The sequence below is a fragment of the Columba livia genome, chromosome Z (assembly GCF_036013475.1).
Source record: "Columba livia isolate bColLiv1 breed racing homer chromosome Z, bColLiv1.pat.W.v2, whole genome shotgun sequence".
NCBI classification, from domain to species: domain Eukaryota; kingdom Metazoa; phylum Chordata; class Aves; order Columbiformes; family Columbidae; genus Columba; species Columba livia.
The window spans coordinates 26,608,442-26,635,638 of NC_088642.1; the positions used below are offsets into that span (position 1 = coordinate 26,608,442).

Below are 27,197 nucleotides of genomic sequence, written 5' to 3' on the forward strand. Positions count from 1 at the left end.
GGCTCCGCCCCGCGCGACGTCGCTGTCAGCTGATCGCAGACGTGGGGCGCGAGGAGGTCGCTCTTAAAGGGCTACGCGCCCGGCGGGCCGCTCGGAAGCCCCGTGGGTAGCGCCGGTGCTGTTCGCCTTCTGCTGCCGCCCTGCGAAGGCGACCGGGGCTTCCACCTCAGGCGGCCCGTGGCCTGGTCAGTCGGGCTCTCCCGTGCGGGTGAGATGAGGTGAGGGCTGGAGCCGGCTCCGCTGCGGGAGGAGGAGCAGGGTGACCCGCAGGCTCCGGCCGAGGGGCAGGTGCTGCTGCGCTGCGCGCCAGCCCGGGGGCACACGGGAGGAGACCGCCGGGCCGGGCCGCGGCGCTGGGCGGTTTGAACTCGGTGCGGGCCCGGCCGGCGGCTGAGGGAGCAGCCGGGGAGCGGGGGGGAGGGGGTGACACTGTTCGCAAACACCGGCGTGTTCCTGGTGCTCAGGGCGGGAGTTTTGTTACCAACCGCGACAGAAACAAGATGTTGTAATATCAGGAGGGACTGAAGTACCTAAATCACAGCCAGCTGAGCTGCCCCCCTGAGTAAACTTACTTCTGAGAAATGTGATGTAGGCAGGTAAGGAGTATATTCTCTCTATCCTACAGCGTAATTCCCCGTGCCACCTGTGAAAGCAATGCTCGTGTCTTGTACTACAAGCTGACACCTGACCTGCAGGCTTTTCCACAGATTTGTAATGTTAGCAATACCAACTGTTTTGTTGGAGAAAAAGAAGGAAACTTGTCAATATGACTGTGGGATAGGAAATCTAGAAAGATAGTATCAAGTGACATAATTTTTAAAAGAATTGCAAAAAACAGGTAAGGAGTAAATGAGGATTCAAGAGCAAGTGGAAATGCATTTTTGTAAGGGTATTAGTAAGCATTTGGCCTGGATCTGGTAAACTGGGGTGGGGGAACAGCAATTGCTGCTCTCAGTTTTGTAATGGATTAAGTCCTGTTGGGAACAGGCTCGGTTACAGCATCCAGTCAGTGTCAGAGTGCTGGTAAGTTGTTCTTCTACTCTGTCCAAAAAGCAGGTAGTTCTTGTCAATGGGTAATTAATTTTCCTCATGTGTCTAGACCAGACTTGCTTCCTTTGACCCCCCCTTACTTTACTTTGGGAGTCAGTGTCAAATACAGCTGCATAGCAGGTTAGATTTGATTTAGATGAGTACAAATGAATTTGTTTACTTTGAATCCTTAAGAAATTTGCTAATTTTAATATTTTAATAGCTAGAGGGCACAAGGAGGGATACAGGCTTGGCCCTTCCTGCTGCTGTGTATTCTGTTTTCCATATAATCATGGCTATTGCTGGCAACTTTATGATGGTCATGAGGTGACCTTTTGACAGTGGGAAGTACAGTGTGAACAGAGGTGGCTAAAGTACACCTCTCAGTAATGTAACAAAGGAGCTGCCAGAAACTCAGACTTCATCCTTCTGTCATTGTGTATTATTTTTAACATTTTGCAGTGCTTTCCTCTTGGCCTTTAGAACCTTTTATTTCTCCTTTTTAGCTGCAGTAATGCATCACTCTTGAAACTTGTTGCCTTTAGACACTTCTCTAAATGAAGGGTGACTGGAAGAGAATCTGAAGGAGACTGTCAAGAACAAGCAGAGATTTCAGAAGTATTTCCTATGAGATTAATGGGAAAGGGGAAAATAGAATCCATATGTAGAGAGTTGCTGTAGACAGGATGTCGTGATGGGAAAAGAAGTGACTGGCTTGCATTGCACCAAGGGGCATCCGTGTCAAACATTGGAAAACGCTTTTAGTGGGAAGCAAAGACAGACATTGTGACCAAAAGCAGTAGAATTTCTGAGAGTGGTCATGTGTTACATAAGCATTTCTCAGGTGTGGTTTAGTTAGCACTGATTTAGATTTGGAGAAAATGAACAAGATGACCCTTCTGTTTTACACATGCAATTTTCTTTCTAGCTTATTAAAAAAGTTCTCATGAACTGAACAGAACATCAGTTTACAGAATCAGAAAAATTCTCATGTATACTCTGGAATTCCCACAGACTTGATCAAGAGAGAAACCAAGCCTAAGCTTATATATTAGTCATTCTGTTCACTATAAACACACGAGTAATTTGTCCATTGTGTAGCCTTACAATACATTAATTTTATGACATAAAGTGAAGATTAACATTGAACAATAGAAGAATGTAAGCAGAATACAAGTCATACAACATAAGCCTTCTAGCCTACATAGCAGTTATCATGTTGCTGAGATTCTTATAGCAAGTCCTGTAGGATTTCTTTCCTCTAAAAAGAAGTTCAGTTTTATATTGGAATATATAACTAACGCAGTGTTAGCTGTTTTCATAAAGAAGTTTGTCGGCAGGAACTAAAACGTCCAGATAGAAGGGAAAAGATCATAGTATTTTAGTGGGGCAAAACATGCAGTGGCTATTCAGTAATAACTCTGGTTCCAAAAAGTGAAGTGAGCTTCTTCACAAAAGCTTGAGTGTATCTTCAGTTAAATCCTGCTGCAAAAATGATTTCTCTAAAGCTTGTATGAAAAATAATCAACCTTGGACTCAGTCTTTGACCCTGAGAAGTGCCAAGCACATCTGTTGTTTATGTCTGTGCAATATAATGGGTTTGAACATTTTAACCTATGATTGCCACCTGCCAAATTCAAGGTTTTATGGCGCTATCAGTCAACAAACTGTGAAGGTAGAATTGACATAAAATTAGCAAAATGGGTATTAAAAGTGTAAATACCAATAAATATGCCTATTTCCAAACATGTTGGAATGGAATTAGTAGAGTTTTTTCACTATTGTGTGGTCAGCTGTGTAGAAAAAAGTTGTCCAGCAAGCATTATCTCAGAAAACAACTTGAGGGACAAGCATACTTTTTTTTTTATATACCTTTTAGTCCTACCAATTTAACTTCCAGTTTCATTAGTTAAATAGACTCTGGCAAAGATAATTCTTTTATAGAACGCCTGCAGAAAGCAGTGCTGTTAATTCGGTGGCAGTGCACAGGAAGAGTATGACCAGTGTTCCCACATCGTGGTTTGGCTGACCTGATCGCTGGATGTTCTATAAAAGGTGCCCTGAAGCAAAGAGACCAACCAGTAGGTTAGTGATTGAGACCATCTAAACCACTTTACCACATCCAAATAATTTCATTCATTAAAAGAACAAAGTGCATGGTGTGTTTGTTCTCCCCTTGCTCCCCCAATCCTGCCCAGTTGCCTGACTTTAATAACCTTAGGTGAAAGGCAACTGACTTTTGTTTATTAGCAAGAAGGTAGTTGTACTAATCTTTAGTTTTTACTGATAAAAGGTTCCCAGATAGCTCTGTTTAAGAAGCTTAATTACAGAAAAAAAAAAAAAATACCCTTCTAAATTAAGTTCAGAGATAAAGCATTCAATATCTCTAAAAGTACTATAAGATACTATCTTGCTCATACTGTGTTATGTTTTAACCTTCAGTTTTCCATGGTACAAGGTTGTTACAGAGACCATACACAAACTCCTGTCTTGGCAGCTGGAAAGCAAACCATTAGAACATGTTAATACTATATACTTATTCTGGAATAATAAAATGTGTAGATAAAAGCCTCACATAAAAATATGGACCACTTTGATTCAAGGTACTCATGTAGTAATGCAAATGCTGCAAAATGTTACAATGGCTAGAAATTTAAAATTGGATGTCTTAAAAGATATAGGTTGTTGTTTGTTCTAAAAGGCAAATAAGGTGATAAAATAGTCTCTGACTTCTCTGGCAGAACAAACAAGAAGCTGGAAATAAGTAAGACTGGGTAGAGGAGTTCTGAGATTCAGCAGCTGGAAAAGTGGTAGCAAAATAAACATTTGAATGGTCTAACAGTAATAGATTTCTAAGTATATATTTTAACAGTAAATGTGTGTGGCCAATTGCGGCCAGACGTATTTCATAGAAAGATCCAGAAGGGCATAAAAATGGAAAAAGAACTGGACATAGAAATCAAAGAATGGGGTTTTCATAAGGAGAGTTAGAGTAGTAAGTAGAGGCCAAGAGCAGCCAGCAGTTGTAGCTGCAGCTCTAATTTCAGTAAGTGACTTCGAGCCTGCTGTTAAACTCCTGTAACTGTTACCAGCAAAAGGGAGAAGCTGCCCTGAATAAATAAAATTTGCAACTCCTTATCTGATATACTGACAAATGTCAACATGCAGAGATACTACAAACAAAGGTGAATGAGCACTATGGGAGAAGCAAGACCTCTCAGTCAAAAATATTACCTTGTTCTCTCCTTGTGCACTAATGCTTTGCTACTTTTTGGCATTACCATCGCTATGTGTGCTGTGGTTAGGTATTTTTCCTACAAAAAGAATACATGGATATGAAAGCAAGCAAGCAGATTATAGAAAGGATTTTTCACCTGGTCTCCCTTTTATTATTTCCTGACATGTTTGTCTGCCCTTTAGGTAACCTTACTGGCAAAATAACAACAAGCACTCTAAAAGCAAAGACTAATGGAAAGGGTATTACAGAAACCAGTTTCTGACTGTAGTTACACTGGTACAAATCTAGTATAATTTTAATGAATGATTAATTTAAATATATGGGATGTGAATAAAGTAATTGTAATATTAAAGTTGATTTTATATTTTGTACATCAAAAATTTACTGTTGGTAAAGTAATGCAAGAAGATTTGCATGAATTAATTAGTCAATAGATTATATTACTAAGCAGACTGGAAATTACTAATTTTTTCATTTCTGTGTCATACTAATGAAAGTTGGTGGTGATGTGGACTCATTTTTCATTTCATGACTCTTTAGTGGAAGGTTATGAAATAGTCCTACAGCAATAAAAACAGTAGTTAAGAGTCCTAGTCCTAACAGATAAGGAATGTCCCTTTGTAGCAGGCAGAGAAACTCTGGAATTTGGAAGCCTTGGATTTAGGGCTTTAGTGTTTCTTCTCAGATACTCTTAACAAAGCATTTGACATTTCTATTTTGTGAAATGTAGAAAATAGTGTTTTCCTATGGTAAGGTGTTGTGAAGATGTAGGGGGGGAGGAAAGAAAGTACATTTGCGATCTGCCCTTTACTGCTTGGGGCACTGTGGAAATACCTTCAAGAGATGGATTAGAAGTTGTACCTTCATGTCCCTGCTGAGAATCAAGTAGGAGGCAAACACTAAGAAATCTAAAAATCTAGTCCCATTCCACCTAATATCTGCCTTCCTGGGATGAGCTGAACCTTTGGATTTTTGTGACTTCACTGGGGTACATTTTATGAAGACTACAGTTCCTATTCAAGCTTGTAAGACATTTGTTTCTAGTATGAGTATTGTTAACAGAGTATTCAAATATTTGTGTGATGTTCAGACTGTTTTGCCTTTTTACTGAATAAATAAATAGAAGCAATACAATTATACTGTGGTCTTTGTTCTAGTGCTAACATGCAAATACATGTTTTCATCTGTAGCCTTTTTCTTTGTTCTTGACCACATAATGGGAACTCTGTTAGGCCAGAATTATACTTGTGTTCAAAATTTACCCCTAAAAACATTAGATAATATTCTACATAAAATGAGCTGGATTTGGATCCAGTTCTTAAAGCCTTCCACCTTCCCATTTGGTCTTAGAAAAGTCTTCATGTTTTCAAAACTTCTCAAATCATAGTCTTGTGAAGATGTGAAAAAAATGTTGTTGCATTAGTAAAGGACAGTGTATCTTATGACCTTTATAATACCTCTGTTGTGTTTGGAGATTAACAATGCCGTCCCATAGGTCTGCCTGTCCAAAGGAGAGGAAGGTGGTGCCTTCAGTGCAGCTGTGCTGAGACCTGGAACACGGGTCTGACTGTTGCCAGCATCAGTCCTTCTCTTCACTCTAAAAATGCAACATTCAATAATGGCATGTAAGAATTGGTGAGAAGAAATATGAAGTCTCAAAGCAAATGAAATTACAGATAATTCAGAAACAAAAGAAATTGGATTTTGCTTATGGCCTTTTATTTTGTGTTTGTGTTCTACATATTAATCCATCTTACATACTTCAGCTTTGTATCGTCCTTAATGGTCACATCTTCTGAGAAGTCAGGGTGACTACAAACCTGTACAACTAAACTTTGCCTATAGTCCAAACATAGCATATATTGCAAATATACTCAGCAAAGCATTGCGGCTATCAATGGAAATGACTATTTCAGCTCTCTCTGGAAATAATGAACACCAGATACAAAGTCTCGGTGGTTGGAGTTTTTCCACATTTTAACTTGTTTCTGAATCTTAAACTAAAATCAAAAGAGCTTTTAGCAAAAAGGATTAAATAAATGCTCAAAATGAGTAATAAATAATTTGTTGGTGTGGTTATACCTTTGTGGCAGAAATGAAGCCAAGTTTTAGCCTGATCTAGGTAGTACATTAAGATAAAGGACAGAGTAGTAACACGTGCCTTAGAGTTTGAACTCCAGTTACAAGTTCACACAGAAGTAATTACTTTACTTTTGTTAATGTTAGCTAATTTAAGCTATGCAAGCATGTGAACACAAGTTATAATTAAACCTACATTTTGCTATGTAGCTTATCCTTAAGAGCTCTTTTTTTTCTTTAAAGCACATCCTAAAGTCCAGCTCACTTAGCTGTGCTTGCACGCTTTGCTGCATATTCCTGGTGAATTAAAGTATGTACATAACGATAAGGCACGTATATTAACACACTGCTCAAACAGAATTAAAAAGCAATATTGGAGCATAAGACTCTGGAAGCAAATCTGAAGTATAGATATCAGTGCCTCAAGAAATCATAACAAATGTTTAACAATGCCAGCCCAGACAGAGAATCCTATGTTAGTCAGACGTGTTTAGTGAAAGGCTTGTGGTTCAGTTGCTTTTTGAAGACAAGAAATAGGGAAAAGGTTATATCAACTGCAGATCATTTTAAGGGTTCCCACTTAGCTGAAAGGCAGGAAATAAGTGCCAAAGCACTAATTCTTGAGGGGAAAAAAAATCGATGTAGTAAGAAGAAAAATAGATGTACTAAGTAAGGAGATACTATGAAGTGAAAACAACAAGGTAATTAGAAGTCTTGGAAACGCATCACATCCCTCCAAAGGGTTTGTTTCAATTTTAACTGTTCCTGAGGCATTTTGTGACATTTCTGTGGGTACAGTTCTGTAGTATGAAGCAATGATAAACCAAAAGAATCCACATAAATCAAATTCATGCTCCCCCACTAGGGCAGCAGATGTACTTTTAAGATGGAAACAATTAAATAGTGCTACACTGGAATATGTGCCTGGAAGAAGGAAAGCAAATACGTGTAACACTGTTGTTTCTTTTTGAGCTCCACTAACCTCTCTGTACTGTGGCTACTAAGTAAATAACTTGTGTTTTTGAATCAGTCAACTGCCTCCTTGGTTTCCAAAAGCAATTCGCATGCACAAATCGTACTGAGATCTCTATGGTAGGAATAACATGAGCTGAAGGTAATCTACATGTTTTTGAAGCACCGTGCCTTCTAGGTTTTGTAGCTTCCACTTAAATATCTGTATAACCGCTTCCACCTTTGCATAAACTGCTCTTGGAATGTTAACACATGAAATGTAACACTGGAGGTATTCAGGACCGGTTGTATTGCTCTCTCCATACAGTGATTTGGTGGACTGCTGGCCACTTTACAAATGCCATAGTTTAAACAACGTGATTTCAGTACTGGACCCACTTAAGTGGGAAAGGTGGAATAGTTTATCTCAAAACAAGTCTACTTGTTTTTTTTACAGTTACGAGGAGTAACTAAGGTTAAACACAGCAGGCTGTTAAACATACCACTTTATAAAAGTTTATTCAACAGATCCTTGAGTATGTGTTTCACTTAGAACCTTAGTTCAAATGTTTATAGAAGCAGAGTAGTAAGTAGGTTCTTCTGAATTTTAAGTTTTTTCTTAATTCAACTTACTCTTGGAAATCCACAGGTCAAGTCTTGCTATTTATTTAATATCACAGATTTTTAAGAAACTGTTCTGATCATGTGAGTGGAAGTGAGAAAGGATCCTCCTGCAAAATGGATTATCTTCATAATGAGCATGGTTGCCCATGCTGAAATCACATGCAGAAAGTTACTTAAAAACATAAACAGTATTTGCATCTTCAGCAGAATAATAACGTATTATAGCAATAAGGAGAACATCTTCTCTTTTGAAAGTGGACTTTCTGCCTCAGGAAAAGCAGATTCTATCTCCCTCTTTACAAAGATCCAGGTGCTTGATTTGAAGACCCGATTCTTGTTCTCAGTAAAAACACTGCTTTCCGTAGGAGCAAGACGCTGCCTACCTGACTTTCACATAAAGAGTTTTGTTCAGAGGTTTCCCCAGTAGTTGAACTGGATTTTCCATTGACCTTATGCCCTCGTTTTTACAACTAGGCAGACTTGAAGGGAAAATATGGTTCTTGAACTCCTGGCTGTCCAGAATGTGGACAGCCTGAGTGTTGGGAGCCGCACTGTGTCATTTGTGTGCCCTCGGATGGTGTATACCCTGTCCATGGCCAAGCAGGAAATGTACAGCCAGCAAGTGAACTAGCTTGGATGTTTTGATCCAATCAAAACTAAACTGCAAGAGGAAATCAGGTGATATAATTACATGTCACATAACTAGCACATCAATCAAAGGATTGCACATTGAAGCTGACCATGTAGTGTGTGTATTTTACCTTGGAACTTAGGCTAAATTAGCATGACAAGATCTGTGACACTGTTGTGCTCTGCATGGAAGATTTTTTAATGAGAGAAAACAAAACATCTGCTGCTGGGAGACAGGCAGCTGACCCTGAAATGCTGTCACACTGACAGTTCTCTTTACTGTATCTTGTTCCCTGCCCAGAAGATCCTTCCAGCAATACTTTCCAGAATGACTAGAAGCCACTCTCCAAGAGTGAGAACAGATTATAACAGTTTCATCCTTTAAACACGGGAGAATGGCAGCAGATAGGTATTGGGATAAAATGCGATATAACATACTGGGATTCCACTTGTTTACATCAATTGACTTATAGAATCCCTTAGGAGGAATACAGCTAATATTTTAGCTGTCAGGCCAGATTAGCCACTTGCAGGGAGCAAAAGAGAGGATTTTATGAAATCTCGGAAGCTCAAGATTGATCAGCAATAAATGGAAAAAATCAATATCAGGTTCTGCTGTGGTGAAGAAGTGTCAGCCCTCAGCAAATGTGTTTGAAGGGTTTGTTCCTTAGAATGGATTGCAAGAAAGGGGAACTAGGAGTGAGTTTAGGGGGTTCTAATGGGAAGAATGACTGGGAAAAGTCATGTCTATGGAAAAGACGGGGATTATAGAAAAAGGAAGGAAGGACAAAGATGAGGGAAGTTCTGGGGTGTCTCTCCACACTCACTAGACCTCATGCCTTCAGATGACAGGATACAGGACACAGGACACATCCTTCTGACTCCCTCACTTCCCAATAGCCTCTCCTCCCTCCACGGTCCACTCCCATCTTAAAACTTTTAGGCCTCTTCTTCGTTCTTCTTCCTCCCATTGAAGGGCTCTCAGGTCCCACCATCTCCAGAGGAGGCATTCACCTGACCACACAGACAGGGCAGGGAAGGAGTGGCCAACAATAAGTGGGCAGGTTGTTGCCAGGTCTCACTCTACAGCTCCCCAACCAGCAAGACATTGCAAAACAGGTAGCAAGGTCACATACTGTTGTTTACTTTGGCTGTGCTTGGAAGTTAAACTTGCCTGTTGTCACTGGTATTGGTGAGAAAAGCTTCCACAGATTTCAGCTGATTTCCACAAGTGAGAACTGAATGATTTGTTACCAAGCCTCTTTTTTTACCCGGGTGTTTGGAGGAAGGTTAAGGAAGCCTTTATTGCCATTGATACTTTTTGCAGAACTATTTGGATGGTGGTGGTATTTGTATGGCAGTTTTAAGATGCCTCCATCACCTGCTAGAACGTATAACAGCATATACGTTTTTTATGTTCTTCTTTATTGCTCCCTGCAGAATAACATTTTCGAGAAATTTTGCTTCCCCTCCCAAACAAGGCAAAATAACAGGGTAAACCACATGTAGTCTTTTGGGGAAAAATGTGGCATAGCAAGAGTTAAGGACATTATTGACTGAACCAGCTGTACAGCATTACTCTATTTAAATAACATAATTCTGCTTATGTGCGCTGTGTAAAATTAGGTGTAGAAAACAGCTAGAGGCAAAGCCTGTTGTAACTCCCTAGTATATTAACTATGACATTTAGACTTTTTAATGGTGTGAAACATATATAATGATTTGTTCATACAAAAGCATGGACTAAGGCTTGCTGCCATTTAACAAAGGAACAACTGCTTCTTTGCCCTGGAGAAGAGAAGATGGTCACTGGCAGGGAAGGATTTAGTATAGAAAGAACAGTGTGCTCTGCTGTCATTGACTTGTTTTTACTGGGAAAATTTACCAAATTAATAGAAATGTTAATTGACAATTATATGAAATGCAAACTTGGCCTGACTATGGCCAAGGGCAGATCTGTGTTAACTGCTTTTGTCTGAGATTATCACAATTAGTCACCGTATTTAAAAACACAGTGTATTACTACGTTAAAAAATTCATTTAGTATTTTCTAAGCAAAGGGATTCAAAGAGACAATGGAGGTACCAAAGAGCTGATTTTAAATATGAGCAAGGAACCCTAAGAAAAATGTTCTGTTGGTGGATGCAAAGAAGTTGCCTTGAATCAGGGCATCTTGCAGCGTTCCTCACCAGTGCTTCTCATTTTTTAGACTCTGTTAACCTGCTTTGGGAGCCAGGATGGGGAAACGTGTGACTAGACTTCAGTCAGGATAAGGCTCCCTCCTGACCAACTTTCTGCAGGACGTCTGCACCATTAAATACGCCTTAAGACTTGCAAACACTCAAGAATCAGACCAATTCCATACACTTTATAGTATAATGTAATTACAAGAAGAGGCAGTATGCTTATTTCTTTCATAGTCTCCTAATTTTATACAAACCATAAATGACTAGCCACTACTCCATGATATTATTTACAGGAAATTGTATATAATATATAGTTAAGAGAGAAAATAATGGGTTTTACGCCAACTATACTTACAGGAATCCTGGATAAAACACACTTATTTGTTTTTCACTCTTCAGATTGTGGTCACACTCTGTCTTAGCTGAATTTCCCTGTAAGCCAGATACTACTTAAGTTGTTGTACCTAATTATACACACTGAGCAGTCCTGTTTTTCAGTTAAAGACTGAAATGAAAAAGGACTTTTGCTAACACTTATTCTCAATGCTATTTTATTGTATAAAGACTTGTCCTTATATGTAAATATCTGAAGTTTCATAAAGATAATTAAAATCATAGATCTAGATTTTTAACAAACTTTTGTTGTCTTACCCAGGTCTGGTATCATATAATGTAAATTTCTTTAGGTGATAGTGAGGAGTGTAAAAATCTCTGTCTAGAAGCTGATACTGTAAGAAGCACACCCATTGCCTGCCAAAGTACACTATAGGAGTTTTGACTTTAATTTGTGTGAAAATTGTGTATTCCCAGTTGCCTCTTCTGATTCCCTTGTGTGTCATCCAGAAAAACATCTGGGCAACCTGAAAATTTACAAGAAGGAAGGAAGGAAGGAACCTGGCTTTTAAGCGTACTCTTTGGAGAAATTGCAATATGAAAAGGTAGTAAATTTTTGACCCTTTGACCCAAAGACATAAACAGACTCCTACGACTTTAACGTTGAATGAAGTCCTAACTCCTGTAACCTCATCTTGTTGTTCCTGACCCGGCAGGGGGATTGGACTAGATGAACTTTCGAGGTCCCTTCCAATCCCTGACATTCTGTGATTCTGTGATTCTTATTGGCTAATGAGGTAGAGTTAGGGATTTTCTAGTCCTTGCAGTCTGCTTTATGAATAGGAGCCTGCATGAACCAAGAGAGAATCTGTGCTTTGAATCCCAGTTTTCAAGAACTCGTAAATGAATTATATTTTAAAGATATTTTTTAGTTCTGGATTCTATTTTAAATGAACAAGCAAAACCCCAAACAAACAGACCAAGAACACCCTACCAGCAAGTGAATTCTTACAGTCATCGGGAATATTCTGGGAGATAAACAAGGCTTTTAAACATCTCCCTCTTTCAGTGCAATGGAAACAACTTGAGTAGAACAGGAAAAGCTTCGTATCTCCTGTGGCAGAAAACCAGCCAAAAAAACCCATAGACTCAAGAAAAAGACAAAAATCGAGATGTAAGGAAAAATGTGATGTAAGATCTGGTCAGTGAACTACTCACTAACACCAACGTTTATGTGGTCAGGATTGCTTATTTGAAGTCCACCTTACGTGAGTTTTTGTCAGAAACTACAGCCGAAGCTCCTTATTTATTACTCAAGTGGTAATCCTCACATTCATAGTAATATCTGGGCATGCCTCATACAAATAGCTTTGAATTTTCTTTCAATCTGTACTCAGAAACTCTCATGTCTGGGATTTACTTTAAAAATCTTGCCTATTTTACTATCATCTACCATGGACGTTTGAGTTGTAGTATCTATAGAGTGAGCAGCACCTGTACAATATGCACTGTAAGAGATTTTATTGCTTCTAACAGTATTTATTGTACCTCAGCCACACAGGGTAGCAGAGGACTATGCTTAACATCTGACATTCTAACATGGTTTGAAGAAAATTTAACTCCATAATTAAATTTACTGCTGTGATTTTCCACTTGCAATTATCCACAAATATTCACTGCCTTTTTCACATATGCAGTTTAGCACATTAGCACATACAGCCACTTAGCTCACTTATTATCATTGCAACATTTTTTCATATTAATGTCCAACAAGTCTCTGAGGCTTATTTTTTTTTACTCTTTCTACAGTAAAGGTACTATCAAAATAAACATGTAATAATTTTGTCCCTTTGCTCCTTTTCTGTTCTTACACATGGAAAATTCTATTTCAATATGAACTTTGCCCAAGAAAGGTCTAAAAGGTAAGCCTGCAATTGTTAATTTTAAATGGAACTCAAGCGATTTCATGCAGTAAAAGCTCTTTGTAGACAAAATCCATTAATAGTACTATAGTGCAATAAGCCTAGAATAGGCACTCTTTTGTGTTTTCTTTGCAGACTAATATTCTACTGGTGAATTAAAAAAAAAAAAAATTAAAAAGCATCAGCCATACAAACAGGACAGCAATACAATTACTTTACCAAGAGCAGCAAGAGGTACATCTACTGAAAATATCTTGCTTTCTACTGAATATGCACCCATTAGACAAACTTTGATTGCTACCCGCTTTCTGATTTTCTGTATACTCACCGTTCTGTTGCTGTACCCTGTATTTTCAATTGCATTTTATGATGCCTCAGCCTGTAGCACTAGATGCAGTCATCCACTGCTATGCTGTCACATTCTATGAAGCAAATGACATACTCAATGCCATAACAGAGGAGGTGGGAAGGCTTATTCCTTGCAGTAAATCCAACTCAGTCAGCAAGCTGTTCTTTGGTTTCATCAGGAATGTTAAAGGTGTATTCATATTAAGCTCAGTTTCGTCTTTGTCACTAGTGATACACCTTCGTACACCTTCATACTTACAATTCTTACGATCCTTGTTTGCTTTGTCTTTTTCCTCTGAAGGCTTCACATGTTACCTTGTCTCTGTGTATTCGTATACATGCATCAGAAGATACTGTCTCTTCTGAAAAGCTCAATAATCTAAATAGCGCTAGGATCCTGATCCCTCTTCCCCCATTCTTTGCAAGTGGAACAGGAAGATTATGGTTTGCCAGAAGTCACAGAGAAACGTCTGCAGGAGAGCCAAGAACCAAGACTGGATTTCTCATCACCCGAGTCAGTGCCATAGCCACAAGTCTAGCCAGCTTTTCTTGCTGATGTCTTGGCAGCTGGATTATAAACCTATCTTATGAGTAATAAAACCAGTTAGTGATGATAATCTGAACAGCACAAACCCAGTAACACTGCAGATGTGCTAGGGAGCAGCTGAGAAGGTCAGCTGCATTGCAATTGAGAGTGTAGGACTGAATAAAACCAAGGGCTTGCACACTTAGAAATGCATTTCCACTCAGGCAGTTTACTGTATGGGTAGGAACTTTATATTAGCTCTGTCCCCGATTTCCGACTGTTCCTACAGGTTTCCAGGGTCCTGGTCTAAAAACAGCATGTGAACTCGGTCACTTCAGTGTATATTTCACCTATGCTACATTCAATTACAGCTCCAAAGGTGGAGGAAAGCAAGGGTGTGAATATTCTGAGACCATCTTGAAGAATTCTTGGTTAGGAATAGACTGCATTTGTCCTTTGAGCATCCTTCACATAGTCCTGAAGACGAGAAAAACCAGCAAGTAGCTGGCCCATGAAGGGAAAGGGGAATTACAATTTCAAAGACATTGACAGAGCTCTCAGTCAAACTAAATCTCAGATCAGTAAAAGAGGTCACAATCGTCAGGTTTTTTAAAAGCTCATTATGAGTTAGGTGTTCTGTGTGGCAACTGTATAGATTTCAGTTGTGGGAGCAAGTCCAAAGCATGCTTTACTGGGTCCTTTCACTCTCGCTAAAGTGTATTTCTTTTTTCCCTTGAATGAGAGGCCAGCAGCCTAAGTTTAGGCTTCTTAACCCATCTGAAGAATACGTGAGGATGAATGTCTCTTCTATTTTATTTCTGTTTTATTTCAGCAGAAAGGACAGATAGATAGATAGATAGATAGATAGAGAGATTTGGATCATATCTCATTTTTGTAATCCTGGCTAAATAATAAGCTTTCTGTTTAACTAACATTAAATTTGATGACTTGCTTCTACGTGGAGGGTTTAAGAAGAAAAGGAAGGTGAGTCTGTTAATTCATTAACATGTAACTCTGTTAATACTGAGGTAATTATGGCTAAATATTAATATTACTCTGAACACGTGAAAAGTCATAGGTAGTGGTACTAAAATAACAAGAAACTGGGAGGATCTTTCAAGTAAACTTGTATATATTGTGAGGAGAAAAAAAAAGCATAGGACATTTGTCTTCATGGCAAGTTTTCCTCATTACTATTGATTAGTATTGATCACTAATTCTTAATTTTTATCCTGTTTAGCAGTTTGGCATGCATATTTAATACACTGTCTCAGAGCCTTGGGCAAAGGTAATGGTTTTTACATTTTCACTGATATCTAGCTTGCAGAGGTCTAAGACATGTTACTTCGTACAAACAGATATTGGTAAAATTCCCAATAACTTCAGTTGGACACAAATAGACCCTTCCAACAGAGGCATTTTAACCTAGATCCTACCAGGTCCTGCCTGCCTTTCCTGATATAATTCCTGCTGCAGATGGGCAGGTTCCGGTTTATCTCTACGGGGACAGTGAGAAGAACATACCTCACTCGTAATTCTCATGGAGGAGGAGTAGATGGAAGCCACAGTATGGTCATACCTAACTTCATTTTAGGAAACTTTTTTACTATCTGAATTATTTCCCAAATGTGATTCTATCTTTCTGCATATCCCAGATCCTCACAGAGAATTATGTATCATGCTGGAAAACAAGGAGAGGAATAGAAACCTAACAATTGTGGCTATAGTACAGCAAATGTGCAACATTTTATCAGAGTATGCAAAGTGATTTCAAAGACTGAAGAAATTGAACATCTACTGAGAAGAAATACCAACTTTGAGTCTTTACATAAACAAGAATGCAGAACTGTAGCAGTAGAATAATTAAAAAACACTTTTCCAGCTTGCAGAATGGTCCAGTGTCTTTTTAGAGTACAGTCAGGATGCATCGTTGACTCTGCGAACAAGTAAAATAAGAACAACAGGAAACCTAATTTGATCTCTCAAAACAGCAGAGTCCTCTTGCACTATTTAAGTAACTAACCTTAGAGGGTGCTGCTTTTCTATGGTGCTAGTCTAGACCCAGGATTACAGAATTATCAGCTGTTTGTATGTTAGTCCCAAAGCTCTATCACTGTGCAGTCTGTGCATGCTTGTCCTCTCAGAATCACAGCTCACAGAAGAGTTCATTGCTATTGTTTGCTCACTGATTGCTAATGGGTCTCTATGGCTTCCTATGCTCAGGAAGAATGAAGCATGGCTTGGCAACTAAGGTCCTAACTCTTGTTTCTGAGCAGAAAAGGGGCCTCTCTCCAAATTAGACAGGTTCAGGTGGGAGAACTATATCAAAAACAGCACACAAATTGTATCAAAGTGGACTCTTACCTCCCAGGCAGGAACTAGAAAACATCCCCCCCTCAAGCTGGGTCATGTGCTTAATGCTAAAATGTTGGACATAAAAAACAAAACCATTGGTGGGATGTGTGTCAAGGGAGGAAGAAAGAAAAGAAATCTAACATTGCACCAGTGGAAAAAAATGCCACAGACTGTAAACCACTGGTATGTGACTTAATAGTCTGTCATTGTTCTTAATCCTGTTGTTGTTTCATTTGCTATTTGTTTCCACAGCAGAATTCCAGCAGTGATAGAAAATGAATAACAGTGATGCAGAATGGAGTCCATCTGAAGCTGTCCAGTGGTTCTTTCTTTCCTAGATCATTGCTATAATGAGGTTTAATCCTGCAACCTTTCTGTCTCCAATATCCCCACTGAATGCTATGGGAATAGCAATGCGAGTAGGGAGCTGGCTAATTGGACAGATGATCACTCTTTATTCAATATCCAGCTACCTTCGGCTGCTGTCACTCAGAATATTTCTCTGAGAGGGAGCTTGCTTGTACACTAGTAATCAAATTCCCTCTGTTTTAGAACATTATCTCCATCCATTTTGTCTTTCACTCTCATTCTTTTCATCCAACTTCTTTATCCATCCGTCAGTCATTGTCCATGTAACCAAATATATTTTGAATTTATATAAAATGGCAACAGCACTAACTCCTTTGACTGTATGTCAAAGCCTCTTCTGTGGGTTGTGGTTCTGCTTATGGTTAAGTCTTATGAAAGATTTTCCTGTGGTTTTGTTCATCCCTCACACAAACAAGCCCCACCTCACTTTGTAAATAACAGAGTCCATACTCTTTGGCCATCATTAAGTAGCTTTGACTGGCCCCAAAGAACACTACAATCTATATGGAATAGCTAACACACTTAAAAATGCCCAGTAGAGATCTGAATTATTTTTCAAAACTTCTTTCCAATAACAGGTAATCGCTTAAAAGTCCAGTATCACAAATATCAATACAGATCTCTACTATTAGCCTGCACAGATCTAATTTACCTACTCAGTAAAGCAAAAATTTACATGGAAAAGAAAGACTCGACTGTGACACTAGAACAGTTTCTATAACATGGGAGCTAAATATACCCTTATAAACATTATTGCTCTCTCATGATCTCTCTACAAATATTTTATTTCTTGCACAACATGCTATCTAAACATAAACGTTAGCACAATAAAGTTTAGTTAAGGATTGTCTGACCTTCAGTAGAACAACATACAAGCAAGAGATTTTAGACAGCAATTCCACTCTATATTATAAAAATAGCTGTATTGATAAACATTTATAGGGAGCAAAGCATTGTAGTAATGGAAAGTACTAGCTTACGTACTAACCAGGTATGTGGTCATACGTTATAAACATTTACATGTACAGAGATCATTGCTTAGAGTGTAAAGACTGAAGGAGATTCCACCAGTATGTTATATGATACAATTGCTTTTTAAGAAGAAAAGCAAGTCTCCCATTGTTCTTTCCCAGCTTATGTGGCATGGAATCTTTGAATATAGGCAAGTGTACAAAGCAGGCCAGAAAATATGTTTTCAGATTTTGCAATTGTTATTAACATGTATGAACAGAAACTTAAATAAGAGAGAGTAGAAATCAGTTTTAAGTTTCAGGCATAACATTTCATTAAAGCACCCGCTACTCATGTCTGTGGAATATTGTAACTGTCTGAGTCTTGTAAATTAAAATTCACAGTAAACTTTATCTGTGATCTTAAAGAAAAGCCAAGCTAAATGCTGTCTTCTGAGCTGAACCTGTACTACGAAAGACCATGTAATTTCAGAACAAGTGTGGATGATAATGTTAAGTTTAAGCATGTAAATTCTGCACTGATATACACTATGTGTAACTCAAATTAAGATAAAAGCATTATGTGGTTTATATATCAGCATTTGGTCCTCAGATTTAACTGAAAACTCTATCTACACAAAAGGATTTCTAACATTAGGTTTTACGTCTGCAGTCTTTCCGGCATCCCAAAAGTCAGGAAATTAGGACAATATGAGAATATTGTTCTAAATCCAACACTGAAGGAAACAACAATTCTGACATTTGAGCCAGATTTTGTTTGACTTTCTTCATGTGGACAGGCAAAGGGAGGCAGTATTTTTGCCAATGAGTTACTTGCTTTGCTTCTTAGACTGGAAACCTGAGGGAGAGGCTGGCTTTGTAACAAAAACAGGTGGCCCACAGAATGGAGACATGGCTACCAACAAATTTCACATTATCCACTAAGTCAGCATACGGTGACTGCATCAAACTCCTATTAGTCACCCTAAACTTGAGATTTTGTGACAAGCCTTCCACTCTCATTAGTGACCCACCCAGTCTCCAGCTGCTCCTTGTCAGTTAAAGATGCTCATCATAGAAGTTAATACCAAGGCGCATTGACATCGAACAGCACATTTATGTAATCCAGAAAGGAGTTGTTCACTAACCATAGCAAACTCTTCCTGTAAATCCTTTGCAAAGCACAGTGGTTGCTCTTTAAGGACTTTCTGGATGAGATTCTTCTACCTTGGAATCAGTAGCTGGCCGCCTTCCAGACCATGTTGACTCTCAGCCTCAGTGAGCTTAGGGCTGAGTGATCAGGGATTCTCTGCTTGGACCTGTGGAACTAACCCAACTTGGTGATGCATGGTGGTGGGTGACTTTTATGTTATTCAGAGAAATTTTTATGGATTCTTGATGTTAAAGAATAATCTCACTGATTCCAGGTGTGCCTACAAGACATAGGTACAAAGGATGCAGGCTGCAGCAGTGCAGGCTGCCTTTAATCAGTGGTTTCATTTACCATCAAGTGCTGAAGTCACGGAGTTTTGCTAAAGCCACAAGCCACCTGAATATCAAGGGCCATTCAGCTGATATCTTATTGCTAGCAAATACTCAGAAAGCATTGCCACAGCTCTAAAATTTCCTAAGTACACAGAACTGTGTATTCTATAATGTAGTTTTCATGCTAGCATTCATGTAATAATACAATATTTTGACGGTAGCTGAACAGTGTGTTTAGTTATACATTTAGTTCCTTCAACACTTCAACTTACTAAAAATTTTAATTCATTTAGCGTATTCAGTTATTTTCTGGCAAGTAATTATTTTGACAAACATATCCAGAGCATCAGTACACCATAGGCCTTCAGTTCATTCTAGCTATTTAACTTCAGCCTTAACCTTGTTCTTAGGAAAAACTAAACAAAATGAGATCATGGGGGGGGGGGTCCGCTAATTACAAGTTAGTATGTTTTATGTGCAATTTATGTCCTAGATTTTCCAGCCCTTACTCCTAGAAGCCTTAGGGAGCACCTGATTTTAAGCAGCAGAAATATTCCTACTCCCAGAACTTCACATGTGAGATTTCTGGTACTTCTATTACTTTTACTGAAGTAGTAAACATCAGAACATGCAAACCTGAAGATCTGATCCATGGAACAGCTGTTTCACATCCTAAATAAGCAAGTGAGTATTTGCTATGAAGTTTAAACAGATCCAAAATAAATATACTGGTCTTCTTGTATTCAGCTTCCTTGAGTTATTCCTACCAAGTATCAAGTCAAGTCTCCAGTAAGGCAGAGGAGGAGGAAAACTGGAATTCTTCTTGGAACACTAGTTAATTTTTAATGGGCAAAAAATAAGAATGTGTCTACAGCAAGAGTGCATTAGATCCTGCCTTTCAGTGGCAAAACAGAGCTTCCAAGCCCTTAGGCGCATTATTCTCTTCTAATGGTTCATTTCCTCTCCACTGTTCTACCTGCAAGAATTTAACAGATTATTATCACTCTAAATAAAATACTATCGTTTGCTTTCTGTAGGAGTTTCTCAAGAAAATGTGAGGCACAGATGCATTTGCCTATAACAGACATTAAAATGTTTGGAAAACAAGGCATATGAATAACAAAGCAAATTGTTCAGAGTTCCATGACATCACTTTAAAGTAATTTTTATAGTAACTTGAAGTTTTAAAATCATTATTATACAATCTGCATTTTTATTACTTCACTGTTCTTTAAAAAGAGCAGCTGCTCTGGTCCTTTCATCCCCCATCCTTCACCTGCCCCTCTATCATCTCAACATGTCAAAAAGGTCCTGTAATAGTGGAAGTAATGTGTCAAAATGGTAGTCCTTTCTGTGCTTACATATATTAATTGCATAGCTTCCTAACAAATGAGCAAACATTTGATTCTTAGTGCAAAAGCTGAGGTTAGTTTTCCACTTCTTAAGAGGCCCCTAAAATTAGGAGATTGAGTTCATGGTTACAAGTGAGTATCAGTGCCCTGGAGAGATTTTCCAGGAGGTTGGGCAGATCCAGCCTTTTCCAGGTTTTGAAGGACATGACCCACAGGCTGAAGCCTTCCTTTGGTTAAGCTGGCTGTGTAACAACACAGCCTTTACAAGTTGCAAGAATTTTTATTGCACAGCATGTATTTTTTCTGCAGGAAGAGTTAGGTTGTGGTTCACTGACTAATATGAATACCATGTGATTGGAATGAAAAATTAATTTTAAAAAAATCACTAAATATTTCTTGAAGACAGAATACCTGATATCTGCTGATTAGACACTTGCAATAGATATGATTACATTTTTTATTCCTTCAGAGCTTACGTGTATCCAGATCTAACAATCCAGTTAAAAGAACAGCTCATAGCTCTAAGAAGTAATGGACTCAAAATGACATGAGGGGGACACAGTAATTTTCTCAGTCTAACAAAATACGTTAAATACCATGTGGAAAATAGCCTTTTACCATCCCGTTTCTGTAAGTGTCACACGACATTCCATTCTCACATGCATTTTCTTATACTGCCTAGCCCTTCGGTAGCACCACAAAGCTTAAACTCCCACACTGGGTATAACAGAGCCAGCACCATTAAAACCAACCCTGTCCTACTCTTCCGTATGTTTCTTATGTATGGTGAAGTCTGCAATAACAGCATCTCTTTAGAATGACATGAGACGTAGATCATGAGTGGCATCCTTGGGTACTCTGGTAAAAGTAGTGGCAGTGCTCTGCTTAAATTCGTCTGGATAATTATATGGCTCTCATTTGAATTTAGCCTGTTAGCTTCTGCTAGAAGAGTTCTTATTGCTTCATCCTGCCAGCGTTTTTGCTTTCTTTATCCCTTTCAGCAGTTACCAGATTTCAGTGGCAGTTGGAGTACATACTTCTCTGTGGAATCAAGCATGCAGACAACTGCAACAAGGCAAGCTATTAATTTAAAGTTGTGTCAGGCAGGACACACCTGTATTTATTTAAGATATGCATGGAAAATGTGTAATTTTCACGAGTTTTTGCACCTCACTTTATTTCAATTTACCATACAGCTTTACCAGGATGGCTACTTTCTACATTTTCCATGAGTTCAATGTGATTGAAATATTTATTTCCTCCTGCTGCCAAAATACTGAGAAAGAAGGTTATATTTGCTTTAAAATAGCCTGTTGGATGTTAAAATTGTGCAGTCTTCTTCCTTTGATTGGACTAGATGATCTTTCGAGGTCCCTTCCAATCCCTAACATTCTGTGATTCTGTGATTTGTCTTTCCGTGCAAGTATCTCACAGACTGATCATTATATCTGGCTTCAGCATGCAGAAGGCAGCTTGTGATTTTTCGGGGATGTTTTCCCATCTCACCACAAGATGTCGGTGTGACACATTCATCCTGGACACGTTTACACTGGCACCGTGTTTCTCCCAGCCAACTGCCGCAAGCTGCGAATGGATCCCATTTCTTTCCTTTAAAAACCCACAAAAGATATTGAGACCATAAATATGTGCAATGGGAGAAAGAGAGAAAGGACTGACAAGTGCAAGGCCACAATAACTAATGGCCTCACCTCAGTTGTGCAAAGAACATCCCTGCAATGCTTCCTGCACTAGTGGGTGGTTTCCCACCTGTGGTGCAATACGGGACGAGGCCTTCACACAGACAGAAAAACAGGGAACAAAAACCTGAGACACTGAGCTGACAATCAAGGACATCTATCCTGCTCCTGCTGGATCTGCTCTGAAGGTTTAAAATTACCTCTTAATCAGTTGTTTTTAAAATGTATTGCTCACCTGAAGCATGCTATAGATACTTGAAGAGCATAGCCATAGCAGTATCAAAAGTTCCTCTGTATTTCAGCACCACATTCATATTTAAATTTGAAAGCCTGAAAATATATTCTAAATTGCCAGGATGCTTGCGTTTCAAGGGTGTTTTAATTTTCCAGTTTACATATTCTCCATGTTATCAACAAAGAGATAAGAAAGACGGTGATAATTTCTGATTCCTTAGGTGGCAAAGAGAGATAAAAAGGGACTGGGACTGAGGAGAGAGCAGGACAGGAGTGCAGGAAGAAACTTCATTACCAAAATCTTTCCAATTCCTTATCCTACAGAGTAGAAAGGGATCCTATAAACTCCTGTAGAGCTTTGCATATGACATGAATTTAAAGAGTATTCAAAGCATCCTTCATGCTAATTAGGCCAGGCAGACAGTTCCAAGTATACTTAACACAGACATTTGAAATACGAACACAACTGTTTCTGGGAATAGATATAGCTGTCCCACCACAAGCTGCACAGAGGTGGTGGTTTCTGTTTTCATTTAGAGTGCAAGTATAGGCAAGTTTACCTTTTTCCAGAGAAGATGGGAATCATTAAAATAAAAAATAAAAGAATGTGGTATTCCTGCACAGTACCTTTATTAATGAAGTGCAAAATTGGAGTAAAATAAGTCAGGCTATCATCACAGAATTCAGTAGGGACAGCAATAACTTTCAGCAATCTCTAAAAGCAAATCACAACCAACCAGGCATATGGCTTCACTTCAGGGTTAAAGTTTCCTCATCGAGTGAATCATTGGCTAGCAGAACAGAAAACAGCTGCTGAACAGATAATGGGCAATGCTCCAGGTTATTTTTATCACTATTTTAGTAAGCCATACATTCAGAATTGCATCTTTAAATTATTTCTGGAGGACAGTTTGACAGGGCAAGAGCTAATAGTTAAATAAAGTACCATAACTGTCCTTTCCCACAGTAGTCAGTTAAATGGTTGGCCATTAGTGTAAGTTATCCTGAACCTTTGATCTACCTTCAAAAACTTCCTTACCTTGCAATGCAGCCTTCATGAGTCTAACATAAAATAGCAACCTTAGAACTTTAATTATAGTTGTGTCTGCTAATCCTGCTCTACTATCAGCTCAATACAGAAGTTCCCTTTTGATAGCTATCAAAATTCAACTGCCTAATTTTTTGTGAGTCCACTAGCAACCATCCCGTATTAGCAACAATCCCATATAAACTGACTTGCCATTTTCATGGCAAGGAAGGATATAAGAACAAGAGAGAGAAAGATCTCTGAATAACAGCAGCCAAACAAGAAGGAATAAAAGTATCTCATTTGATTATTTCTAGCACTAGTGCAACTGAGGAAAATAAGCAGTTTTCACCATCAGTTGCCATATTGCATTCTGCTTTACATTACCAAGCCCAACAAGAGGGATTTTCTAGCAAACACATTAAAATCTAGAAATACTTTCCCTTTTCACTGCAATTTCCTCTCAGGTCTCATTAACCAAAGTATTAGAACTTGTAGGCATTATTTGCTCTGTGATCACAGAGTAGCAAGACGATTACAGCACAGAGAGCTTTCGAGGTTATCAGTCCTGCTCTCCAGATCCATGTGGTAGATGAGATCATAGGTTAAAGCTGTTAAGCCACAGAAGATGAAGGCTACTGAGACAACGCGATAGCATTAAGAATTTGGAGTTTTCTTTACTATTTTGCTGGAGACAAATAACTCTGCCCTCTCCCGGAAGCTGTGAAATATTAGCTTTCACTGTGATTTTCCGTACACTCTTGAGCCTGACTCCCTGACACACTGGAGAAGGCTCCGCTGTGTTTGTAGGTCACCAAGATTGCGGAGCCAGCCTTTCAGGCATCCCCTCTTTGGACAGGGATGGTTACTGTTCCATTACTTCCTCCTGCCAATAAGACGGTTAACCTTGTCCATATTTTACCTATGCACAACTTCTGCAACGATATTCAACGCACTGGATATTTTTATAGTTTACCTAACCTGAAATCTGCTTCATTCCTACTTCAGTCTAACTAAATTCTTTCCCTCAGTAACTTTGCATTTCAGTTAGAAGAAATATAGAGTTTGTATCTATTGCCATGTATCCCTTGAAAAAACAGAATCTTTGAACTTCCATTTAAATCAAGAATCTTTCACATTATTTGTCTGCTATTGATCATGACAAAAACCACAACATTGTGATAATCGGCATGTGTTATAATTTTGTTTTTGCTACTTATGCATGAAAGCTGTGCATGTGTCGAAGCCACTCAAGACCAAAGCACTATAAATAGTGCTCTATTGTCAGTGGATAAAAGATGAAACAAGTCTCCCGGCACTGGAGCACAGTGCACCCTATTAAATGTTGAGCTCTGGCTGTGCTAAAAGTGAAAAGCGACATCAACCAATAAACCAGTCTGCGGGTAAAGGCATACGCCTGGGAAGAGTTTGCTTTCACTTTGCAGCTCCCCCAAGGCGACACAGGAGCAGCGACTCATCTTTCTGCCTCAGCAATGGCAGAAGCTGTTATAAGACACTGGGTGGAAACTCCTGTACGCTATCAAGAGCACTTTGCTGTCCAGGAGCTGGAAGCATGCAAACTGGACCACTCTCTATACGCTTTGCCAGGCCCTTCTACCTCTGCACTGAGCAGCAGAATCACAGAAAGCACAGCTGGGGTCGGGAAGAGTGATGAGGAGGATGAAAACACACACTTTCAGGTCTTGCTGGACGTTGTGCAGTTCCGCCCTGAAGATATCATTATTCAGACTTTCGAAGGCTGGCTCCTGATCAAAGCTCAGCATGGACCCAGGATGGATGAACATGGTTTTGTATCCAGAAGCTTCACCAGACAATACAAATTACCTAATGGAGTGGAGAACAAAGACTTGTCTGCGCTCTTCTGCCATGATGGCATTTTGGTTGTTGAAATGAAGAACTCGGTGGGAAAGAATTAGAACTTTGTCCATAGTTTGTTGGTGAGATGAAATAATTCTTAATATGACAAAATAATATTATTCAAACAATGCTGTAGAGTGTAGTAAGCATGTGGCTATATTTATACATTGCAGTAACTGAAAATCTTTGTGTATATTTTTCAGTATGCTGAGCTTATTGTTTGATGTGAAACATTAGACTACTTGCCTCTGGCTACATATGTGTTGGAAAGCCATGCTTTTTGAACAGTAGAAAATTTAGGCTAGTCACAGCAAGAGAAAAAATAATCTGTTTGATAACATATTGAGAATAAAGCATATTTATGAGTTCAGTAGGAGGAGTTGTATTTCTAAGGGATAAGCATTTGACATGCATAGTCTTAATGATTAAAGAAGTAATAAACAGGTTGTGAGTCTTATGGAAATTTAGATTATGTACCAAAAATCTGTTTTCAAATTTTTGAAATTTAATTCTTCTTCCTTAGGCTCTGGTAAAACCTCCAAACTGAAGTATACTCTAAAAAAAGCAAACAAAAAAAACCACTAAAAAACACTATTTCCACAGCTTGAGCTTGTATACAAAAATCCCTTGAGAGACTACTTTTTAGAATTGTGCTGCATCTTTGAAACTATAGGAGAAAATAATAATCACTACAAAGCAGAGTAAATAGAGATTATGTTTTCCATCAAAGGCAAATTAATTTGAAGGAAAACAATCAAAGACATTTAAAATACTGGTTTTGTTTAACATATTTTGCTATCTATTAGCAGCTGAAGAAAAAATGTATTGCTCACAAGTACTCACAAGAATCAAATTCTTCCTTGTGAAGCCCTGGTAATGCAGCAGCATTACTCTGCACAGATGCCTTTGTTCTTACGTGGCTTAGCTAATCTTGTTGTTCAATCAAAGTTGGTTTTTTTCTTCGTGTAGCTTGACAGTTTAGGCTGAGATCCCGCAACTGTGTCTTGAAAAGCAAATTTTTCTGTCTATGTATATTCCCACTCTCCCCATATGAATGCAGTCTCTACATTAATCTAATTTTAAGTGCAGGGGTTCGTTACTACAGACATCAGTTTAATTCCTGTAACATCTCACATTTCGTGAGAATGGCAGAGATGAAAAAATATCCACCCACTGTATCTAGTATCTGTTCTTCTCAACGTTAAAAAAAATAATGCTGTGAGTTTGTAAATACTCAAACATTTGAGGAGCTCTGCAGCTGCAAGTCAAACTGTCTCCTTTTATGTGTACTGGAGAGGAGTATGACTGCTGTGCTATGAATAGTAAAGGAATGTGGAATGGAAAGTGCCAAGTTAAATACAGACTCTTTATGATAGCCATCTGCTGTTTGGACAAATTAAAAACATATTCAAATGAAACTGAATACAAATACAATTTTAAGAATATGAGAAAAAACGTATGAACAAAACCCAGGCTCTCACTAGCTGAAGCCAGAGAGTTCCTTTAGTTTAAAATGAAAGCCTCTGATCTTGTACGTCTGCACATGTCCATTGATTTGAAAGATTTATGCCATTGTTGTTTAGATTTGAAGATATTTGAAGCAATCAACTTTAGAAGAGTCAGTAGTCCAATTCTTGTATCTACTATTTGTGCTAAAACTCACACGGAATTTGTACAGGGAATAAGGTCTGGATTGTAAATTTCCATCATGTGTGCAATTACTTTATTGTTTGAATAGAGCACAAGTCAGGAACCTAATGTTTTCTAGCAAACCAAACCAAATATAAAGCATATGTCCCTACATTTCCACTCAACCTACATTTTCCCCTCATATTGCCTGCATTTAGTCTATTGTTTTAAGATAATAAATGATCGCGCTAGAAAATCAGATCTAGATTTTCAACAGTTTTAGGTCAGCCAGGAATCTGATGGAAGATGTAACATGGATTTTAAAAAATTAATTCTAGATACACATCTGGGTTGA

General features: G+C 38.6%; 1 protein-coding gene across 1 annotated transcript; it reads left to right on the forward strand.

Moving 5' to 3' along the window:
* The first annotated feature begins 421 nt into the window (after positions 1 to 421).
* Positions 422 to 25,583, forward strand: HSPB3 (heat shock protein family B (small) member 3). Its single transcript, XM_065045210.1, has one exon. The coding sequence runs from the start codon at positions 24,829 to 24,831 to the stop codon at positions 25,270 to 25,272; it is 444 nt and encodes a 147-aa protein (XP_064901282.1). The 5' UTR covers positions 422 to 24,828; the 3' UTR covers positions 25,273 to 25,583.
* The last annotated feature ends 1,614 nt before the right edge of the window (positions 25,584 to 27,197 follow it).

What these genes read in the sequence shown, in the direction of transcription:
- HSPB3 (XM_065045210.1), top strand. Translation starts at nt 24,829, where the DNA reads ATGGCAGAAGCTGTTATAAGACACTGGGTGGAAACTCCTGTACGCTAT.